The sequence below is a fragment of the Thalassophryne amazonica genome, chromosome 21 (genome assembly GCF_902500255.1).
Source record: "Thalassophryne amazonica chromosome 21, fThaAma1.1, whole genome shotgun sequence".
Taxonomy (NCBI): Eukaryota; Metazoa; Chordata; class Actinopteri; order Batrachoidiformes; family Batrachoididae; genus Thalassophryne; species Thalassophryne amazonica.
Genome location: NC_047123.1, coordinates 10,639,503 through 10,659,580, shown reverse-complemented (window position 1 = coordinate 10,659,580; position 20,078 = coordinate 10,639,503). Strand labels below are relative to the sequence as shown.

General features: G+C 38.9%; 1 protein-coding gene across 1 annotated transcript in view; it reads left to right on the top strand.

Annotated features, from left to right (window-relative positions):
- The first annotated feature begins 2,068 nt into the window (after positions 1 to 2,068).
- The window catches only part of nudt14 (nudix (nucleoside diphosphate linked moiety X)-type motif 14), a 36,843-nt gene continuing 18,833 nt past the window's right edge, over positions 2,069 to 20,078 (top strand). Inside the window, exons 1-2 of the mRNA XM_034162610.1 lie at positions 2,069 to 2,195; positions 15,959 to 16,002. Coding sequence (XP_034018501.1) covers positions 2,115 to 2,195; positions 15,959 to 16,002 — 125 coding nt within the window. The 5' untranslated portion in view covers positions 2,069 to 2,114. The remainder of the gene's footprint in view (positions 2,196 to 15,958; positions 16,003 to 20,078) is intronic.

Sequence of the window (20,078 nt, the reverse complement as noted above, 5' to 3'; positions counted from 1 at the left end):
TGATTTGGCGCTATATAAATAGAATTGATTGATTGATATGCACAGTAAAGAAACATGTTTCCCTGTGCAATGAAATTCTTACTTTGCTGCCCACACTAGATGCCCAAATATATATATAAATAACTAAGTATAAAATATCTAAATATAAGTGGGAGGAAAAATGAAATAACATAAAATAAGCATGCTGGTGAGAACAACAGAATATAACAAGCAATGTAATAAAAATGTAATAATGTAATAAAAAGAAATATACACTGTAAGAAGGGAGAGTGGAGAATGGGCACAGGTAGTCTTAAACTGAGAGCCTTCTGCACTGGAAATAAGCACGTTTAGCCTCTTGTCCACTACCCCTGCCCTCACTGTCGCTACCCAACTGATTGACAATAAAGACATGAAGAAGTCACACTACAGTGTGACTAGAAACACTTGAGTGCAGGCCTTGAACAGTAGTCTAAAGGGGTCATATTGTGCAAAATTGTCTATCTTTTAAAGTTACATGTTACTGGGGTTTCATGTTCAACACCTCCAGTCTCATAATGCTAGACTGCCGTCACCAACCCTGCTCCTGGAGGTAACCTCGAAGTTTTCCATGTCTACCTGTTGCACCACCCAGACAGACAACCAGCTCATCTTCACCTCTCGAAAATCTATCTGCTGCAGCCAGGTGAAACGTGGGTGTGTCTTTGACCTTCTCCAGCCACTGAAGTCCTCAACACAGAGGCACCTTATTCACTTTGATGATTCACACAATAACCAAGCGACAGTGTTAAATGATCCATAAGCTCTCTCAGTCTAGTAAAGCCAACAACAGTCATCTTGGTCTTCTCTACCTTCAAAGTCAGGAAATTAGAAGACATCCAGATTTTTCAGTCTCCAGTCTCCAGCTCTTCAATCTGAAGAGCATCACCAACATAGACAGACATGTACATCGGCAAGTCATCAGCATAACAGGGAAATTGAAGACCGTGGGTACATATAATCTGAACAAGAGCTGGTACATACAGAGAGAACAACAGTGGGCCTAGAACAGAACCCTGAGATACCCCATATTTCACAGCTGAGAATTCAGATTTTGCAAATTTACAGTGATCACACTGCGGTCAGTCTGACAATAAGATCTCAGCCCCGCAAGCACCCGACCAGAAATGCTGAAGTAATTTTCAATTCTGTCTGACAAAATAAAGCTGCACTTTAATCCGGTAACAGCAACACTCACATTGAATCTGCATTCATGACCATTAACAAATTGGTCGCTACCTTAGCGATTGCAGGAGTCTTCCATGTCACCACGATCATAGTGGACTCAGATTTGTTGATACTGATGGTTCCCTGCATCCAGAAATGGAACCATGTGTCACAGAATTCTGTGACAATTTGGCATTTTCTCAATAGCCAGCTGCCATGTCTATGTGCTTTGTTGCCACAGCAAAATAAAAAATGGTGGAATGTTCGTATTCTGTGTTAAGTGTACATTGCGATATATATACTTAACTCAATCTTTATTTCTAAAGTACGTTTAAAACGACAGCAGTCAACCAAAGTGCTGTACATAATAGAAAAATGGGCAAGTTGCCCCCAAATTCTAAATAAATAAATTAAAAATAACAATAAAATTGCTATAGTTAATAACATAAATAAAAGACAAAGTAAAATAAAGAGTAAAAAATAGTAACTATATATATATATATATATATATATATATATATATATATATATATATATATATATATATATATATATATATATATATATATATATATATATCAGTATACAATTTAAAATTATGTAGTAACAGCTAACAATAGTTAAATTACTAAAAAATAAAGCATTATTTACCATCCACGACTGAGGGTGTTTCTTATCTGTCATGATGAAAAGCTGAACGCCGGAACTCAGTGTATCAATTTTTCCCAGTTTCCTACTTGACATTTAGTTTTGCGATCATTATAGCTATTATTGTTTTTAAGTTATTGTCGACAAAAGATAGGCTCACTCACTCGCTCATCGTTTTGCTGTTATTTTGACAAACGCGTAACGACTCCCGTGTCCTCCGCAGGCTTCCGTAGACATTCTTTCACTGTTATCCTGCGGTCAGCCGCTTGTCCAGCTCAAGTATGGAACAAATAAATAACATTGAAGTCGTTCCATGCACCAACTCTGCCTATTTGAAACCGTTTAGAGTGCACTACAACCAGGTGAGTTATTTTGTTGTTATCGTTCGGCAGTGGCTACTGGATGCTGGGAGCTAGCCTCCTGATAACATGATGCTGGCTAAACTAACCTCAAAATCAGCCACTCTAACACCAACAACTGACGTGACTTTAGCCACGCTGACCGTCACGCTACATCGCTCATTTCCAGACTTTTCATAATTGCTGTTTGTATTTGTTAACGTCAAGCCCGAAGCAGATAGCACGCTAACGCTAGCTGGTTCTTCTCAGGCATCATCATTAGCACATGGTTTAGATTAATGTGACGTCACGAAGCTGTTTGTGCCAAAGGGAATCTCACCAACCTGACAAAATAAACAAAAAAACCTCACTAACCTGACGGGGGGCGGGGGAATATCAGCAATCTGACAGGAAAAAAGAGAAAAATTCACTCATCTGACAGAAAAAATCTCTCCAGTCTGACAGAAGAAAGAAAAGAAGAAATCACACTAATCTCACAGAAGAAAATGATAATTATCTTACCTACCTGTTAGTGACACCATTTAAAAAAAAAAAAAATAGAAATTTTGAGGAGACAGTGGCGACCGTGGGTATCACTGAAAGATCATTGAGAGATCTTACCATTTTTTTTTTATCTCAGTGATTTCCACCCTCTGTAAAGGGAATGGTGGAAGGGAAGAGATCTCTTAAAGAACAGGTCAATAATCTCACTCATCTCTCTTGATCGCAGTGGATCTCTTGGTGATATCCATAAATCTCTCAGTGATCTCTCGTCACACAACGAGTGTTCAGCAAACTCTCAATGGTCGCTGCAAGAGGCTCTGAAAATGGCATTTGTGATCACACGATGAGTGCACAAAGATCTCCCAAACATTTACAAAGAGTTTTCAAGGCTTCGGGAGATGATCGAGAGATCGAGCCAATTTTTGATCACTCAGTGGTTACCCAACAATCTTTCTGTGTGTGTAAAGTAGAGCCCGACCGATATGGATTTTTTGAGGCCGATGCCGATAACGATATTTGAATGAAAAAAATGCAGATAATCGATAAATCGGCTGACTTGCCGATAGCCGATAAATCAGCCGATATTATTATTATTATTATTTTGAATAAAATGAATAAAATGTTCTTTTTTGGCCCCTTAACAAAAAAGGTATGAGCTCAAAGCTGAAGCATTGTCCTCATATTGATTATCTTTATAACAGAGAAGAATTTTCAAGTTCAAAAAATGCAATTGGAGCAGTTAGGGGGCTATTCAAACGGGCCAACTAGTAAGATATTACTCCTGAAAACGATCTTTGCCATTTCACGTGAGGTAAATCTGCCCTACGATTGGATTTTCGAAAACCATGTAATGGAGAACCAATTCCGATTGGACACTCACATTGCACACGTCATCACACACCTTCTATGAGGAGTACCAAGATGGCCGACGTTGGATCGAAAGTCTGTAGTTAACTTTTCAGCAAAAAAAAATGTAAGTTTCTATCTCATATCATTTAAAAGTTATTTACAATTTAGTAAAGCTTGGTCCCAGCCATTATATATGATGGCGTCAGCCCCAGAGGGTTAATGGCGAACGGCAGTAATTCCCAGAACCCTTCTGGATGACCAGTGAATCTGAATGTTTCAATCACTTAGCAGTAAACGAAAGTTTTTCATGCTAGAAATAAGGTCTACACAATGTGGGCTTAATAAAAAGCGTGACCGACGCAATGAAGCACATTTGACACATTACTACATAAACTGAGTTAATCAAACTGAGTTGAACTGAAACGGGAGAAATGTGGGGTGAATGTAATCGCAAAGTTATTACAAATAACATCCTTATAAACTTACTTGTATGCTTTTGTCAGCCGATCAGTGCAGTGTGACGTCGAACTAAGGGGGCCGGTGATGAACACATTTAAGCAGGGGTGTAAGCAGCTCTCAGTTGAATGGAGTCAGACCTCCATCTACTGGAAAAACGGTGCAAGGACATTTTACATTGCAGACACAAACATTATTTCAGTAACTGTTCTGTTTATGAGAAATTATCAGCGTTCTATCGGCAGAATTTCGGCCGATAGTGAGTACTGTGAAAACGGCTTATATCGGCCAATAATATCGGCCGGCCGATATATCGGTCGGGCTCTAGTGTAAAGGGGCCCTTAAGACATACAGACTGTATGGAAAATCTGTATGGAGTAGGTAGTTCAGAAAAACAGCCAGTGCATGAAGGAGACAAGTGAGGGAAGCCACCAAGACACTTGGACAAATCTGATGGAGTTACAGCCTTCTGTGACTGTGATTGTCCAAACTGTGTGTAGTACAGTTTTCATTGTTTAGGTTATCAGTTCTACAGTTTCATGGTGGCGTGGCACAGAGAAAGATTTTCTTAAGATGTGACTTTCTGCTACAGTTTCCCAGAAAGCACAAGGGAGACTCATCCCTAGATTTGATGTTTTCTTGCATGACAATGGTCAATGTTTCGGTGTACTTTTTGTTGTAGAATAGATGCTGTTCTCAATTTGGAAAAAAAATGTTTCAAAGTCTTGATATACGGTTCAGTTGTAAAAGCTTTGTGAGGTTTCATCTGCTCCCTCGATCAATCATGACATGAAGTTAGCGGACATTTGTCTCATTAAAAACGATTAAGAGACAGACTGTTCATTGTGTACAATTGACACACTTTGATTATTTGTACCTTTTTAAAATTCCAGATTATGAAAGCAGTTATGTAAGGACGGGAATTTGAATATAAAAAAGAACCCATACTGAAACAAACCATTTTGTCTGTCAAAACTACTTTGAGTGTAGTTATTTTTATTGAGTAGATCATGAAATGATTTTTGAAGTTCATTTTTCAGAAATGAATATTGGCTCAACGTCATGTTCACAGACCCGTTGAGCTCAGAGAAGCTCAGAATGATGCTGTGCACGTTTTCTGTGCACAGAGCCAGGCGTACTGTCTGCACCTGCAGCGTTTGCGTGGGTCGTCTCTGCTGAGGGACGTCTGTGTTTCTTTGACGCTGCCAGATACTGTGCTGTGTACACATATTTGCCCCTTCCTGATCTCTTCTATTTTTATGTACATCTCTTTTTAAATCGCTTCAGATGTTCAAACTTTGACACAAACCAGACAACCTGACTTAACACAAGGCAAGGTTGTGCCACCTTTTGCCAAAATAACTGCAATCAGTGCTTCGGTAACCAGAAATGTATAGTTTACGTCACTGCGGTGGAACTTTTCCTCAGGCGTCGGTGTGGAACAGCTTCATTACGACTACTTTAGAGTATCTGAGAGTGCGATAATGATGGCTGATGATGAAATGTTTCCCTTGGACATGTTTCCTGGTGGACAGCAGAAATATGACACAACATCACGCTGTCACAACCACACTCGATTGTCAGGCGAGAACTGAACCCAACCACTCTGAATATTATTCCTAATTACATAATCCCCGATACATAATCCTGTACAACACCTACCTGTATAAGCACTATTAACACCTTTTGTCTTCTACACTGAACAAAACTATAAAGGCAATGCTTTTGTTTTTGCTCCCATTTTTCATGAGCTGAACTCAAAGTATGGGGCCAATATTGTAGCAAAAGTATTTGCAAATGTGTATTTCAATCCAGTCAATCCAGAGAGCTGACATTTGCCGTTTGGTATGCTTGTGTATTTTTGGTCAAGGATGAACGCCGCCAAACGGAATGTTGATAGGACAAATATTTTTGGAGAAACTATGGATATTAGCTAACAACACTGAATAATGGAAAAAATGTCTGTCATAATTGTGTTTAGAAACCAGTCACCATTTGCTTTATTATACATCTGTGTAGTTAATAAAATAATCTTCACGGATGATTCGCTTGCGCACACACGTAAAAAAAAAAAGCCTCCGCTCCCCCTGCTGCGGGGCTGCAGTTCGCTCCAAAAACTCTGTCATAATTGTGAAATAATGGACAAAAGGAATAAGTCCTGCTCACAGGGTGGCTACCAGACATCTCGTCACTACATATTCAGTCCCTGATTGGTCATCGCGGCGCGACAAGACGAAAAAGTTCAGATTTTTCAACTTGGGGAGGAGGGTGACGCGACGCAATATTGCGCCACAAATGTGGCAATCGCTCATAATCACTTCACTTGTGTCGCTTCATTCGCCTCCATCGCGTCGTGCCGCGTGGCTTGGCGCCAAAACCCGTCCTTCTATAGGGATTACATGGCAACCTGTCGCTGCTGTTGCTCCTGTCGCGCCCGATGTGAACACGGCATTATGTCTTGTACTGTTACAAGTATTATTATCATTGCTTATCCTTGCACACGCGGTTTGATGAACATTTTCCTCTACTTGCACCCACCTGACAGAGCTGACATTAACATGTGAATTTCTCCTCTGTGAGATCAATAAAGTTTATCTTAGTCTTATAATTACATTCTGGATTCACACACCATTCTAGCAGGAGGCGGTAAATCATCAGTATATTAATAGTGTGAGTGCGTGCATGATTTTATTTAGTAAGTTGAAAGTAGGTACATAATATAATTGTAAATACGTTTCTAAATACAAGAAGGTGAAAACACTTATTTCCACTGTGGTCAGGGCTGGTAAAAAAAAAAAAAAAAGCCTTTTTTTTTCTTAAAAAAAAAAGTCATGATTTTAGTTTTTATGGACTTTTATTGATTTAAATTGATTTAAATTTTTTCATTTTCATTTATTTCACTCTTCTAAATGACACAATACAAATAATATCATAATATCATTAGTTATAATCTTTATTGACATTGATTTCATATTTTAAATCACCTGACTTAAATCATACCAGCTCTGATTATGGTCCATTTAAAAATCAAATGACAAAATAGAAGTAATAATAAAGTAAAATAACAATAATAATAATAGTGTGTATATGATAACAAGACCCTAAACAATTTATAAATACATTAATGCAGCAAATTAACATTAAAAAATTGCATAATTAACAGGAAATAAAAGGGTTGAGTTCTTCGAAAAATAGTTGAGGTCTATGTTTCAAAAAAAAATTTTGGACTCGCACACCGGTCCAACTCATTATAGAAACTTTGCATAATTTGTTACCACCCTTGAAAAATGTCAGCTACCTATTTTATGAACACTACCCAATCTAGCGTCCATGGATCCCCACGGGCAACATGCTGGTTGGACTAAATCCTTAAAAGAGGAATTTCTGAAGGTCTGATAAAATGAGCTGGATGCACTGGCGAGTCCCTGGACCCCAGAGAGTTAAGGATGCAACACGTAAACTGGTTGATTTAAGGTTAATGTGGATTTAACTGTTGGACACGGACACAGATTTTGCACTGATGGATAAGAACCACTTAGCAGGCTGTATTTATGCCGGACAGGCTAATCAGTTCCTGCAGGTGCAGCTGTTATTGCACAGTAACCTAAATGTGAAGCCTTTGTCCTAATCCTGCACGTAAAAACCAGCTAATCATCGGATCACGGTGGTAACTTGTGCCCGTGGCGTCTTCGTAGAGGCTGTGAGAAGATGGCCAGGATTGAAGATGAATAGAAAAAGAAGAGGAGAGCACATGCGGGGATTTAACGAGTGCTATTATATTTGAAGGTGGTAGTTTTTGTGTGTTTTTTTTTTTTCCCCCTGCTGCAGCTGCCAGCAGCACAGGAGGGTGTGTGTGAGATCGTTATTGCACTTTAAGCACATAAAATATCAAGAACCATACACCCCTCTGCACAATGGCCCATTCACACTGGATCTTATCGCCTCTGATGCCCAATGCCAGAGGGACCACATTAATTTCAAGGTCTTGTGTTGCCTGTTTCTGCTTCCCTTCTTTTCTCTCTCTCTCGCTCTCTGTGTCTCTCCCCTTGGGCTAATCTCTCTCTGTTGTAATCCGTGTCAAACGTGATTCTCCGTCTCCCTTGGGCTGTTCAAACTGTTCCCGCCCCCTTTCTCTCAGCAAGTGGCCCACGTAATGAGGGGAGCCCCACCATCTGTGAGCTCTGACGGGATCAGGCGACACGGTCTTGCACAGGAGTGTTATTTCAAATATTGTAGCTGGAAAAGAAACGTGATCCTGTTTGGTCATCAGTCAGATTAAAGAAGTAGTCATTTAGGATATTTCGACCACACAACACATTACATTATTACCCTGCATTTTGTAATCTAAAAAAAGACATTAAAATCACTTTTACATGCCTTGTATGAATAAAATTAAACCTTTTGATCCTTGAGATGGTCTTGACAGAGACATAAGAAGTAATGGCGTACGGTATTTTGCCGGAGTATGACGCACCTGTCAAAAAAAAAGCCTCTTGAAGAGGTAACAAACATACATAAGTCACACCTTTTTACCCCCATATTATCAGTAGAGCCCCGAACCAATATATCAGCCGGCCGATATTATTGGCCGATATAAGCCCTTTCAAAGTACTCACTATCGGCCGAAATTTTCCCGATAGAACGCCGATAATTTCTCATAAACAGAACAGTTACTGAAATAATGTTTGTGTCGGCAATGTAAAATGTCCTTGCACCGTTTGTCCAGTAGATGGCGATCCATTTCAACTGAGAGCTGCTTACACCCTTGCTTTAAATGTGTTCATCACCGGCCCCCATAGTTCGCCGTCACACTGCACTGATCGGCTGACAAAAGCATCAAGTAAGTTATAAGGCTCTATATTCCTTATCCTGAACCTATATCTAAGTTGCAGCAACAAGAGGTACAAGATCAGATGTATTTCACAACTCTTTTTAAGGATATATATTTGCTAATTTCACAAGTTTAATTCTTGATTGCATTTTTTTAACTTTGGAAATTGTTCTCTGTTATAAAGTTAATCAATATGAGGACAAACCTTCAGCTTTTAGCTCATACCTTTTTTGTTAAGGGTCCAAAAAAGAACATTTTATTCATAAAAAACAAAAAACAAAAAATATAATATATAGCTGATAATCGGCTGATTTATCAGCTATTGGCAAATCAACCGATTTATCGATTATCCGCATTTTTTCATCCAACTATTGTTAGCGGCATCGGCCTAAAAAAATCCATATCGGTCGGGCTCTAATTATCAGCTCTAATTATATCATTATGGAGTCTATATTGCATCAGGAAGGGCATCCGGTGTTCATATTTGTGCCCAATCACATGTGGATCCATCTTCGATCTGTTGTGGTGACCCAGAGTGAGAAAGGGAGAAGACAAAGAAATTTATGATTTTTCTTTCATGCTTTGGTTTCTGGGAAAGCCCTATGTAAATAGTTATTATTAATTTATATTCATAGTGAATGTGTGACATTGGCAAATAACTCTCAGGACTCCTAAACTAGTGAAAAAAAAGGATTAAAAACCCTCTCAATTTAATTTTTAAAAAATGTAATTATGGTCATTTTTTTCCACAGTAATTTCTCATCATTGATATCACAAGTCTGTTTATGCAGTACATTTATGTTATATTGATAACTATAAAGACATTGACTGTTAACTTATATTTGATGACATGGAATAGTTAAGTTTTTATATTGGCAATAACAGCCCTTAAATGCAGCTGGTGTGTGCTCAAAGGGTCATGACACCTTCTCACTTGTGATTGTCTAACATTGCCTCTGTTCAAGTCTCCAAGCATCTCTTTTCACTCTTTTAAGGCACCACCTGTATGCATATTGACAGAAGGTGGAGCCCTAGTATCTTCTGCAGAAGCCACAATGATAAATCCAGCTGTCCAGATGTGACTGCAGAATTTATTTTTTGATTTTTATTAAATTGGCCAGGTAAATAGGAAATGGGCTGCATTTCTGTGTGGTTTCCCATCTATGTATTAGTGAGTGCAAAGGTGCGACCCCAGTGCAGAAAACAGATCAGCTGATTCAAGTCCAGAATTCTGTATTCATAAACTGGTTGCAATACATGGTATTAGTCCAAACATAGTGACAGTCTTTCATGGGAGCTAGCAGAGGATCATTCATTATCAGAAAAAAGGCCAGGAATTGAGAGTTCTCTTACCCAGTGATCAGACCAAAATCAGAAACACAGGAGAGCAGAAATGGTCTGTAATGGGAGAAACTTGAAACGTGATAAGAGACACTAGAAATGTGGGAAATGTTTAGCTATCCAGCACCATGGATGGACGGGGAAGACACTAAAATAAAGTGGAGTGACAATACGGAGACAGCTGTGGTAATTGAGGTGATTGAATACACGTGAGACAGGATAGTAGAAGGAGGGGTCATCAGGGGAGCCAGTGACTAGAAAGAGAGAGAAGGAGAGAGGAATGCGAGCCCAGAAGCCAGATAATAATAAAACTGGAATAATAATTTGCCAGAGACAGAATAACACCTGAAACAGGACAATGTGGAGATCAGACCCAAAACACAAAACAAGACCCATGACAATATCCTTCCCCACACACCCTCTGAACTAATCTTGAAAACCCAAGGCATATCTCTTTCTCGCTCTCTCAATCTTTGATATCATGATGACTGGTTGTGCTTAGATCTTGTTGTCACAATGGTACATTTTTTAAGTTGGTTATTTTTTTTTGTCTGATTATATCTGTTCTATTAATCTGCTGTTTCAACATTAAGTACTGCTGATAACCATTTCTGCACACAGCAGAATGAGCCTGCTGCAGTAAAACTGTCATTATTGGGTCTGTGGGTGGATCATAATTGTAGCCAAGATTTAAATCAACACCATGTTTCCTCAGGCACAGAAAATGTAGGCGATGCATAATAGTAGAGACTTAATACTTTTTGTTGTCATTAGCAGGTACAGTAAAGAAAAGATAAAATCGTAAAACTATGATGTACATACGGTTTGCACAGAGAGATGCAGTTTAGTGCATCATGGGGACTATGAAACTTTAATAACTGTGGCCTGTAGCATGTTGTTATGCTGGTTTTCTACCTCTCTGGGTGCCTGGCACCAATAAACTGAACCATTCGGGTGGAAGCATTAAAGAGACATTGTCATCGATATCAGTGGACACCTGCAAGCAAGCTTCGCCAGAAACCTCTGACTTTTGAGTGCTTCCTCTTAGCAGAAATGTAGAAGATCTTCCTGTGCTTGTGTCTTCCCGTGCTTGTGTACATTTTTTAACCTACTTGCACTGGTCCTAGTAACAAAAAAAATTACTTGCACCAAAAAATAGTTACTTGCACAACCAAAAGTCAGTCTTATATCAACCTTTAAAATTCCTCTTCTGATGTGTCAGACTCTTCCTCTCTGGGGAGAGATTGAGGGGAGAGCAGCAGCAGCAGCAGACAGTTTTTTTTTTTCACATGCACGCGTGAACAAATTGTCAGTGAAGATTATTTTATTTATTTAACTACACAGATGTATAATAAAACAAATGGTGACTGGTTTATAACACAATTATGACAGAGTTTGAGGGGAGAGAGAGTGAGGAACCGCAGCGGCAGCCAGTTTTTTTTTTTTTGTTTGTTTTTTTTTTTTACGTGCACACACAAACTAATCGTCCGCGAAGATAATTTTATTGCCTGGCACCAACAAACTGAACCATTCGGGTGGAAGCATTAAATGCTTCAAAGGTGGTCCTGGCTTTGAACATGGTTTGAAATGAAAACCTAGACTGCTTGTAATGTATCACTAACCTGTAGCAACCTGTGCTCTGATGTTAAAAAAACAAACATAATCACACAACCCATCCTCAGCAGAAAAAAAAATACCCATTGGTAGTGGATCAGTGCAAAAGCACACATGGTGCATTCATGGTGATCAGGAACTTCAGGTCTTCCCAGATAGCAGTCTTGGCAACAGTTCATCCTTATTATGAAAGCAATCACTATACTTCTAATACTTTGTGGTACTTTTGCTTTCTGCATGTGCGTTGCTTCACTAGAAAACATCTAGTGCCTTTGGCTGCTTCTCGCACCATGTATTTTTCAATCAAGGCCTCGCTCTATCCACCAAGATCTCAGACTACAAAGCTATCTGCATCTCCACCCTGCTCTATGGCTATGAGTCCTGTACCGTCGACAGGACCTATATCCGGAGCCTGGAGGCCTTTCATATCCGCTGCTTGCAATGGATCCCAGCTATCACGTGGGCCGATCGGATTCCTCATGTGACCATTCTCCAGTCTGCAGGTTGTGTGAGCATAATCCAACATCATCCAACAACAGCATCGCTGGGTACATCACGTCTGTCAAATGCCTGAAGGGCCTTTAACACTGAATACGTCAGACGCATCAAAAATTGGTCTAAAAAGCATTATTTTCAATGAGACGTGTTGCTTTTTAGATGCGTCGTGTCAAAAGCCGAGCTAAACCGACGGTTCTGACGGGAGCGCGCATTGCCGTTTGTTGGCAGGCTGACGCAGTCAAAGTTCAATCCAATCCAACTTTCGACGCTCTGAGCTGTGACATACCTCCGCGTTGTCCAATAGGAACGATGCGTCGGGCCAAAACACGGAAGACTAGTGGCAGAAACCACTGATCTCTACAAAACAGATTGGTGCAGAAACCACTGATCTCTACAAAACAAATGTGTCACAGGACTGCTCATTTATAGAGCAGTTTTCTGAAGAAAAATCCTTGGAAATGTTTTTTGTTGTTGTTACCTCAGAATTTCTGATTACTGTTAAAAAAAGTTTAGAACACTTGTAATGAAAATAGCTAAATAAACCAATAAATGGTTCTTTAGAAACCTTTCATCAGTAAATTAAAACCACCTGTTATTTCAGATTAGATCATTTCTTGTTTAACATAAGGAACCTCGGACATTTATTTTTAGACAAATAAAATAACATGGAAATTTGTACATTTTTTAAGTCTGGTAGATTATTTATATCTCATTTCAACCAGGAAAACAGACAAATAAATACAAATGTTTATTATGAATGCAACAGGAAATAATTTAACAATGACTGCAGCGTGATTGTAAAGTAGGATTTCTGTGACATAAACCTCATGATGAATTTTTTTTAGTAGTCATTTCAACTTGTAATTTAGCCAAAATATGTAATTGCCTTTAATGTTGTTATCAGGACAGAGTCATTTCTAAAATATGAATTTGAGCACAGTAAGTGGAGAGCTTCTACCTGTGCAAATGTCTTTTGACTTTGATTCGTTGACATTTTTAATGATCCGTTCATTTATTGTTAAAATATAAAATGAAACAGCTTTTTAAAAAATAATAAATAGTTTGCTGTTGAAAGAGCCTTTTATTTAGAAAGAAGATGATGTTATGCTGGATTCTCTGGACCAGATGAAGGTCTCTTCTGCAGTTTTGAATCTGGTGGTGTTGCTGAAGAGCAGAGATGTTTCTTCGACTGGACTTTGTGGTGTCAGCTCATCAATGGAAGTTTGGTTGTCTTCACAGCAATGTTCCTGATTGGGACAAATACAAATATTTCTTTAAATTATATAGAAACACTAAACAGTTTATATATAAAAAAGGGAAAAAAAAAACAATGGAAAAAACTCCCGAAAAAATAAGTTATTTAAAGTTGAGCTTTTGTGGTGTCTAAAAAAAGCTGTAGCTTTATTTGGTAAAAATAAAAAAGATTGAACCATTTGCAAATTAAAGCATTCACTCAGATCAACTGTGCTAAAAAGCTAAGCTAACGTTAGCTGATCATAGCAGTTCAGTAAACGTCACGTTTTATTTTTACATTATTCTCACCTCGATAAAGCTGCAGAACTAAACTCCATTGGGCAAACTGGGACTTCGCATATATGCAAAAAGTGGGAGATTTTGAACTGAGTGGGTTTGCTCCCACCTCAAGGCTACCTAAAGAAGTGCAGCATCCCTCCCTTGAACCTGGAGCAGCTCTTCATTAACCGGGATGAGCGTCACACTCTATGCTACAGGGTTGTGACCAACCACACTCAACATCAAGAAGAACAACGTTTGGACTCCAGGCTTCTCCCACCCATGGAGGGTATTCCATGCCTGGCCTATGGGAAATGCTGTGTCTCCAGCTTTGGACTTCGATGCCATCAAAAGAGGCACCAAATACATCCCCCTCCTTAGCCTTCTGAATTCCCCAGAGAGCGAGACATTGTCATCGATATCAGTGGACACCTGCAAGCAAGCTTCGCCAGAAACCTCTGACTTTTGAGTGCTTCCTCTTAGCAGAAATGTAGAAGATCTTCCTGTGCTTGTGTCTTCCCGTGCTTGTGTACATTTTTTAACCTACTTGCACTGGTCCTAGTAACAAAAAAAATTACTTGCACCAAAAAATAGTTACTTGCACAACCAAAAGTCAGTCTTATATCAACCTTAAAACTCCTCTTCTGATGTGTCAGACTCTTCCTCTCTGGGGAGAGATTGAGGGGAGAGCAGCAGCAGCAGCAGACAGTTTTTTTTTCACATGCACGCGTGAACAAATCGTCAGTGAAGATTATTTTATTTATTTAACTACACAGATGTATAATAAAAATCAAATGGTGACTGGTTTATAACACAATTATGACAGAGTTTGAGGGGAGAGAGAGCGAGGAACCGCAGCGGCAGCCAGTTTTTTTTTTTTTTTTTACGTGCACACAAACTAATCGTCCGCGAAGATAATTTTATTAACTACACAGATGTATAATAAAACAAATGGTGACTGGTTTATAACACAATGATGACAGAGTTTGAAGGGAGAGAGAGCAAGGAACTACAGTGGCTGCCAGGTTTTTTTTTCTTTTCTTTGTTTACATGTGCGCATGTGAATGGGGCAGGAGGTCCTCAAACTGGAGCTCCTGCAGCAAATAATGAAAATCCCCGAATTGGGAACATCTCATGAGGATGTTGTGAACTCAGGGACGGTGCTGCTGGCGACATTTGTCAGCTTTCCACAACAAATAGAGCACAGCAACTCGCTCCGTGTGTGAGAGTCATAAAACGCAGGGAAGACGGAGACAACACACTGGAAATTGTTTTTTTCCTTATTTATTCCTTTACTGCTCCATTCTACTGGTGCTTATAGTTGATAAAACTTGGATAAAGTTACTTGCAGCAGTGCTAGTGCAGTATAAAATTACATGCACTGCTCGAATAATACATGCACAAACTATCACATGTATGTACTAATTCGACCCCTGATTAGGTAATTTTTTTCAGCGCCTTTGTGACCAGCACCCTGTTTTATTTGCATTCTGTAGATGGCAGTGAGTGGTTGGTCATACCCCAAATTAGAGATGGGGAAAATCCACTTTTTTTCCAATTTTGATCTGATTCTGATACACAACTGCTGATGCCGATACAGATTCCAGTACAAGAGCTCTTAAGTGCCTTTGCATGCCTTCCAGTCATAGCATGTGAGCTTGCTGTGTGTTCCCATTCAGTTGTTTTGGAAAGTGTGTCCAAATTTATTTTCTTTTAATTATTTTTTTTTCTAGTTGAATGGGGGGAAAGAGCAGAGTTTTCAGAAAAAGTAATACTTGGTCATTTCAAATAAATTTTCTGCTAATTCATCCATGAAGGAAAATTTTTATATCAAAGGTGTTTACAAAGGAAATCTACGGTGCCTATCTACGGTGACACATGGGGGCTTCAGCACCATGGACAGCACTGGTTAAAAAAAAGACAAGTCTCTTCCTACACACAAACACACACACACATATATATATATTACTGATTCATCAAACCTCTTGTCAAAGAAGAGTTTTGACAGCTAGAGTAATCTTGTTAAAATTGTAAACCCATGCCATTGGAGGAGTCCTGTCAAGAGTTTTGTGGACACCCCGAGAGATGTGAGAAATATTATAAAATAATTGATATTTCAAAGTTGAAATAGTTTTTGGTTTTACCCCTGTTAATTTATGCTGCTGATTTTATTATTTTGCAGAATGGTACAAAGAAATCCTGGGACTGCGTGCAGACACATGACAGGTAAAATGCTTTTTAAATTTTTTTATTTTATTCAAATTTAATTTTGTTTTCATATCCAGGCTTCTTGCACTGTCCTAAGTGACACAAAGTATAATTACATCACATTAGCGTCTGATCTGCGCCTGGCCTTGACTTGTAGTGGTGACATGCCGTGCACTCATCAGAGAATTGGTTGTATTATTTTTATGGCTGAGTATTGCGTTAATCATACATGATTTTTTTGTGGTGGAGGTGCTATGTTCAGTTTTCAACTCTCCAGCTGTCGTTAACAGCTGGAGGAAAGGCTTCTGCTCAATGACTATTAATGGAGGAGACGAGTGTGAGAAATCACATAAGGTACCTACTACAGCTCTGAAAGACTTACAGGATTTTATGTATTTTAATTGACATTGCTTTAATCAATCAAATTACTGTATTTTCTGGAGTATAAGTCACACCTTTTTTCTATAACTGAAACTTACCTTATAATGCAGTGTTTCCATGAGGGCGTTTACCAATAGAAATTCAGTGTGCATATGTGCACACCACAACTTGTGCTGTTACTTAATGTTATGACTTTTAAATTCCAAAAATGAACAAAATGGACAAATGAACTTGGATGGACAACATATTGGATGTTATTTGAAACAGCTGGGACAAAAGAAATCATCAAATGCTCAGTGTAGGGAGTCTCTCGCTCCTTGTCTTGGAGCCTTGGGGCAACTGTTTGTTGTGATTTGGCGCTATACAAGAAAAAAGTTGATTGATTGATTGATTGTCATGGCTTATCAAATGTGCTAGAATTTGTTTCAGACATGCAGTGCTTCATGGTGACTTTTGGGTGAAATCAGTTGATTATGTTTGTCTATTTTTAGGAAGCTTCCAAGTTAGCTTTTAAACATTTCACCTTATGTTAATGTCATGTGAAATTGTTGCCTGTAGTATTCCTCAGCGTGTTTGACTTTGTAGCCTGAAATAAATACAGGAAGGCATCGACTACGCATCCAGATCAGATGCATAAACCACCTCCACTGTTTTGCTTTCTTTGTTTTTCCACATGAAGATGCACGTCTCCTTCCAGATATGAGTTTTTCAGCCTGCCCTTAAGAGTGAGGAACACACCCTGCAAAGAAAATAGACTCTGCATTTAGATTCTTTCAGCCACTACCCACAGCCATGCATGGTAGGTGTGGGCTGAAAGGTAGATTAACTGGTAAATCAAGAGCTTCTCGCCTAGTTCAAAAATAATGAAGCCTAACTGCTGATTTGCATTCTATTTGCCATAAACAAGCCATTATTTTATTTAGCACCATCCAGATTTATCTGTGAGTTGCCTATAGTCTGTTTGACGGGTACTGAAAATGTCACGGAAAAATTCCGCACGGTTCCAGAGATATGCATGAAATTTACCCCAAAATTGCACTTTTTCATCAATTTTGTGTGACATTGATATTTAGCATTATCATTTAAAGTTGAATGTTAAAGGCATAACCTTGTATTTTGTCAGTTTGTTTGTTTGTGCTTCATACTAACACACAGTTGGTTGAGAAACAAGTATAACTTTGAGCTTTATCGTGTTGGGATTGATACTGCAGAGGTTTTTTTTTTTTTTTTTTTTTTTTGCGATTGGATGTTGTTTTTTGAAAATTGCACAATTTTTCAAGTTTCCCTTTATTCAATGATGTAACTTTATCACAAGGTAAGCCAGTTTGTTACTATGGCCATCAAAATTGTATATAATGTCCATAAAGTTGATGTAATATATTTTTGTAAAGGTACAAATGTCATTTCCTAGAAAAAGCATCATGTTTCTAAAGCAAGGTAAAACTGTCCCAAGTGGAACGCAGAGAATAAGTCCTTGATTTATTTGTGTCAGAACCTTAGCTATATCTCCTACTCTGCTTCAATAGAATAATTATATTACTTGTTCAATAATACCAGGAACTAATGGACAGAATTTCTTTGTTTCAGGCTTCTGCAGACTAAAGAAGATACCTCCAGCTGTTGTTGCAAGCATTACGCTATAGCACATTATAGTATACAGTGGTCCCTCGTTTATCGCGGGAGTTGCGTTGTAAAAAAAATCCGCGAAGTAGTCAGCGTTATTTTTTACAATTATTATAGATGTTTTAACGCTGTAAAACCCCTCACTACACACTTTATACACGTTTCTCAAACAGGCATTAACATTTTCTCAGTTTTCTCTCGTGTGTAAACACTCTCAAAGTTCAAACCTTAGTAGAAAAATAAGATCAACCTGTTTTCAGGCCCAAACATTTGTTTGAGAAATAAAAATAGAACGTTTTCCTATAAATAATTATGATGGCTTTTAGAACTAACAAATTTAATTTTAACAATCAACCTACGAGGTTGGACACATAAGAAATTATTAATAGTGACTGACCAGTATTTCACAGTTCCTCTGATCGCGCCTCTTCGTCCTGGCGCCGCTCCGCTGTCGTGTCTTTTTCCACTGAGTGACACCTTTGGTGCAGGTGCCTTTTTCCGAGTGAACATAGTTATAGGTAGTTGTTGCCGCTCTTTTTTTCTTCTGGGCGAGAAGATTCTTATAAACAGACATGCAGAACGGTGCCGCAACCGGCCTGCTTGATGAGGAAGCAGAACACAATGCACTGTAAAAAAAAAAAAAAAAAAGCATGCAAAATTGGACTAAAAAATCTGCGAAACTGCGAGGCCGCGAAAGGTGAACCGCGTTATAGTGAGGGACCACTGTATATGCACTAATAATTTCTAGCAATGACTGAACTGAGACCAATAGAAATATTGAAACTCTGATATACGAGGTCTGTGATAAAAGTAACGGACCTTATTATTTTTTTCAAAAACCATATGGATTTGAATCACGTGTGATTACATCAGACATGCTTGAACCCTCGTGGGCATGCAAGAGTTTTTTCACGCCTGTCGGTTACGTCATTCGCCTGTGGGCAGTCTTTGAGTGAGGAGTCGCCCACCCTCTCGTCGTTTTTTCATTGTTTAGGAATGGCTCAGAGACTGCTGCTTTGTTTGATCAAAATTTTTTCAAAAACTGTAAGGCACAACTGAGTGGACACCATTCGATAAATTCAGCTGGTTTTCGGTAAACATTTTAATGGCTGATGAGAGATTTTGGTCTGGTAGTGTCGCTTTAAGGACGGTGGGCGGGGTGGAGCACTCCTCACTCAAGGCCTGCCCACAGGTGAATGACGTCACCGACACGCGTGAAAAACTCATGCATGCTCACGAGGGTTCAACCTTGTCTGACGTAAAAACATATGAATCAAATCCATTTATGTTTTGAAAAAATAAAAAGGACAGCTTTTTTCATCACAGACCTCGTATAACTATACCTAAAATGGTAACATTTTACAAAAAAGACCACTTTTAAATTATGATGGTTATGTCACAGTTTGGCTTCATTATTTTTGTACTAGGCCTTCTCTGTCTGGCAGGGCTGTATTACTTCAACTCTGAAATGCATTCCTGAAGTCACCCAGCTGGACAGTGTTCAGTGCTTTGACTTGTCCAAGAAAAAGGCCTACCTGGAACAAGGCAATATTGTACTTGTTCATGCACGTACAGACCCTACACTGGCTGTTTCCTTTAAACATGAAGTTTATAGTTTTATATGGATACGCATTCCTAAGCCATCCAGCAGGTGTCAGTGTTTCACCAGGTGGTGGCACAGCACATGATGCTTCCTTTTCATACAAGCTCCAGACCCATCTTCAAAACACAGGTGTTTGAAAGGATTCCAAGTGTTTCAAAGACATGTTTTGAATTGGTCCTCACTAATTTGCAGGAACTATGAAAAGCTTTGGCATCATCATCCCCAGACACACACTGCTACCTTGAAGGGTGCCTAATTTTTTTATGTTTCTAAGTTCAACTTTTCATTTGTGAGGGGATTCCTACACAGGTGCATGTGAATATTTATCTTTGTAAATTTAAAGAAAATTTTGAAATTGACTTAATATTCAGACAGCTGCTTACCTTAGCCTTCCTCTCTTGTGGCAGCTGTCCACTAAGTTCGCACAAGTAGATTATTACTGACCAGCTCGTTCTTTTTGTTTGTCAGTGATAGTAGTGAAGTCTAC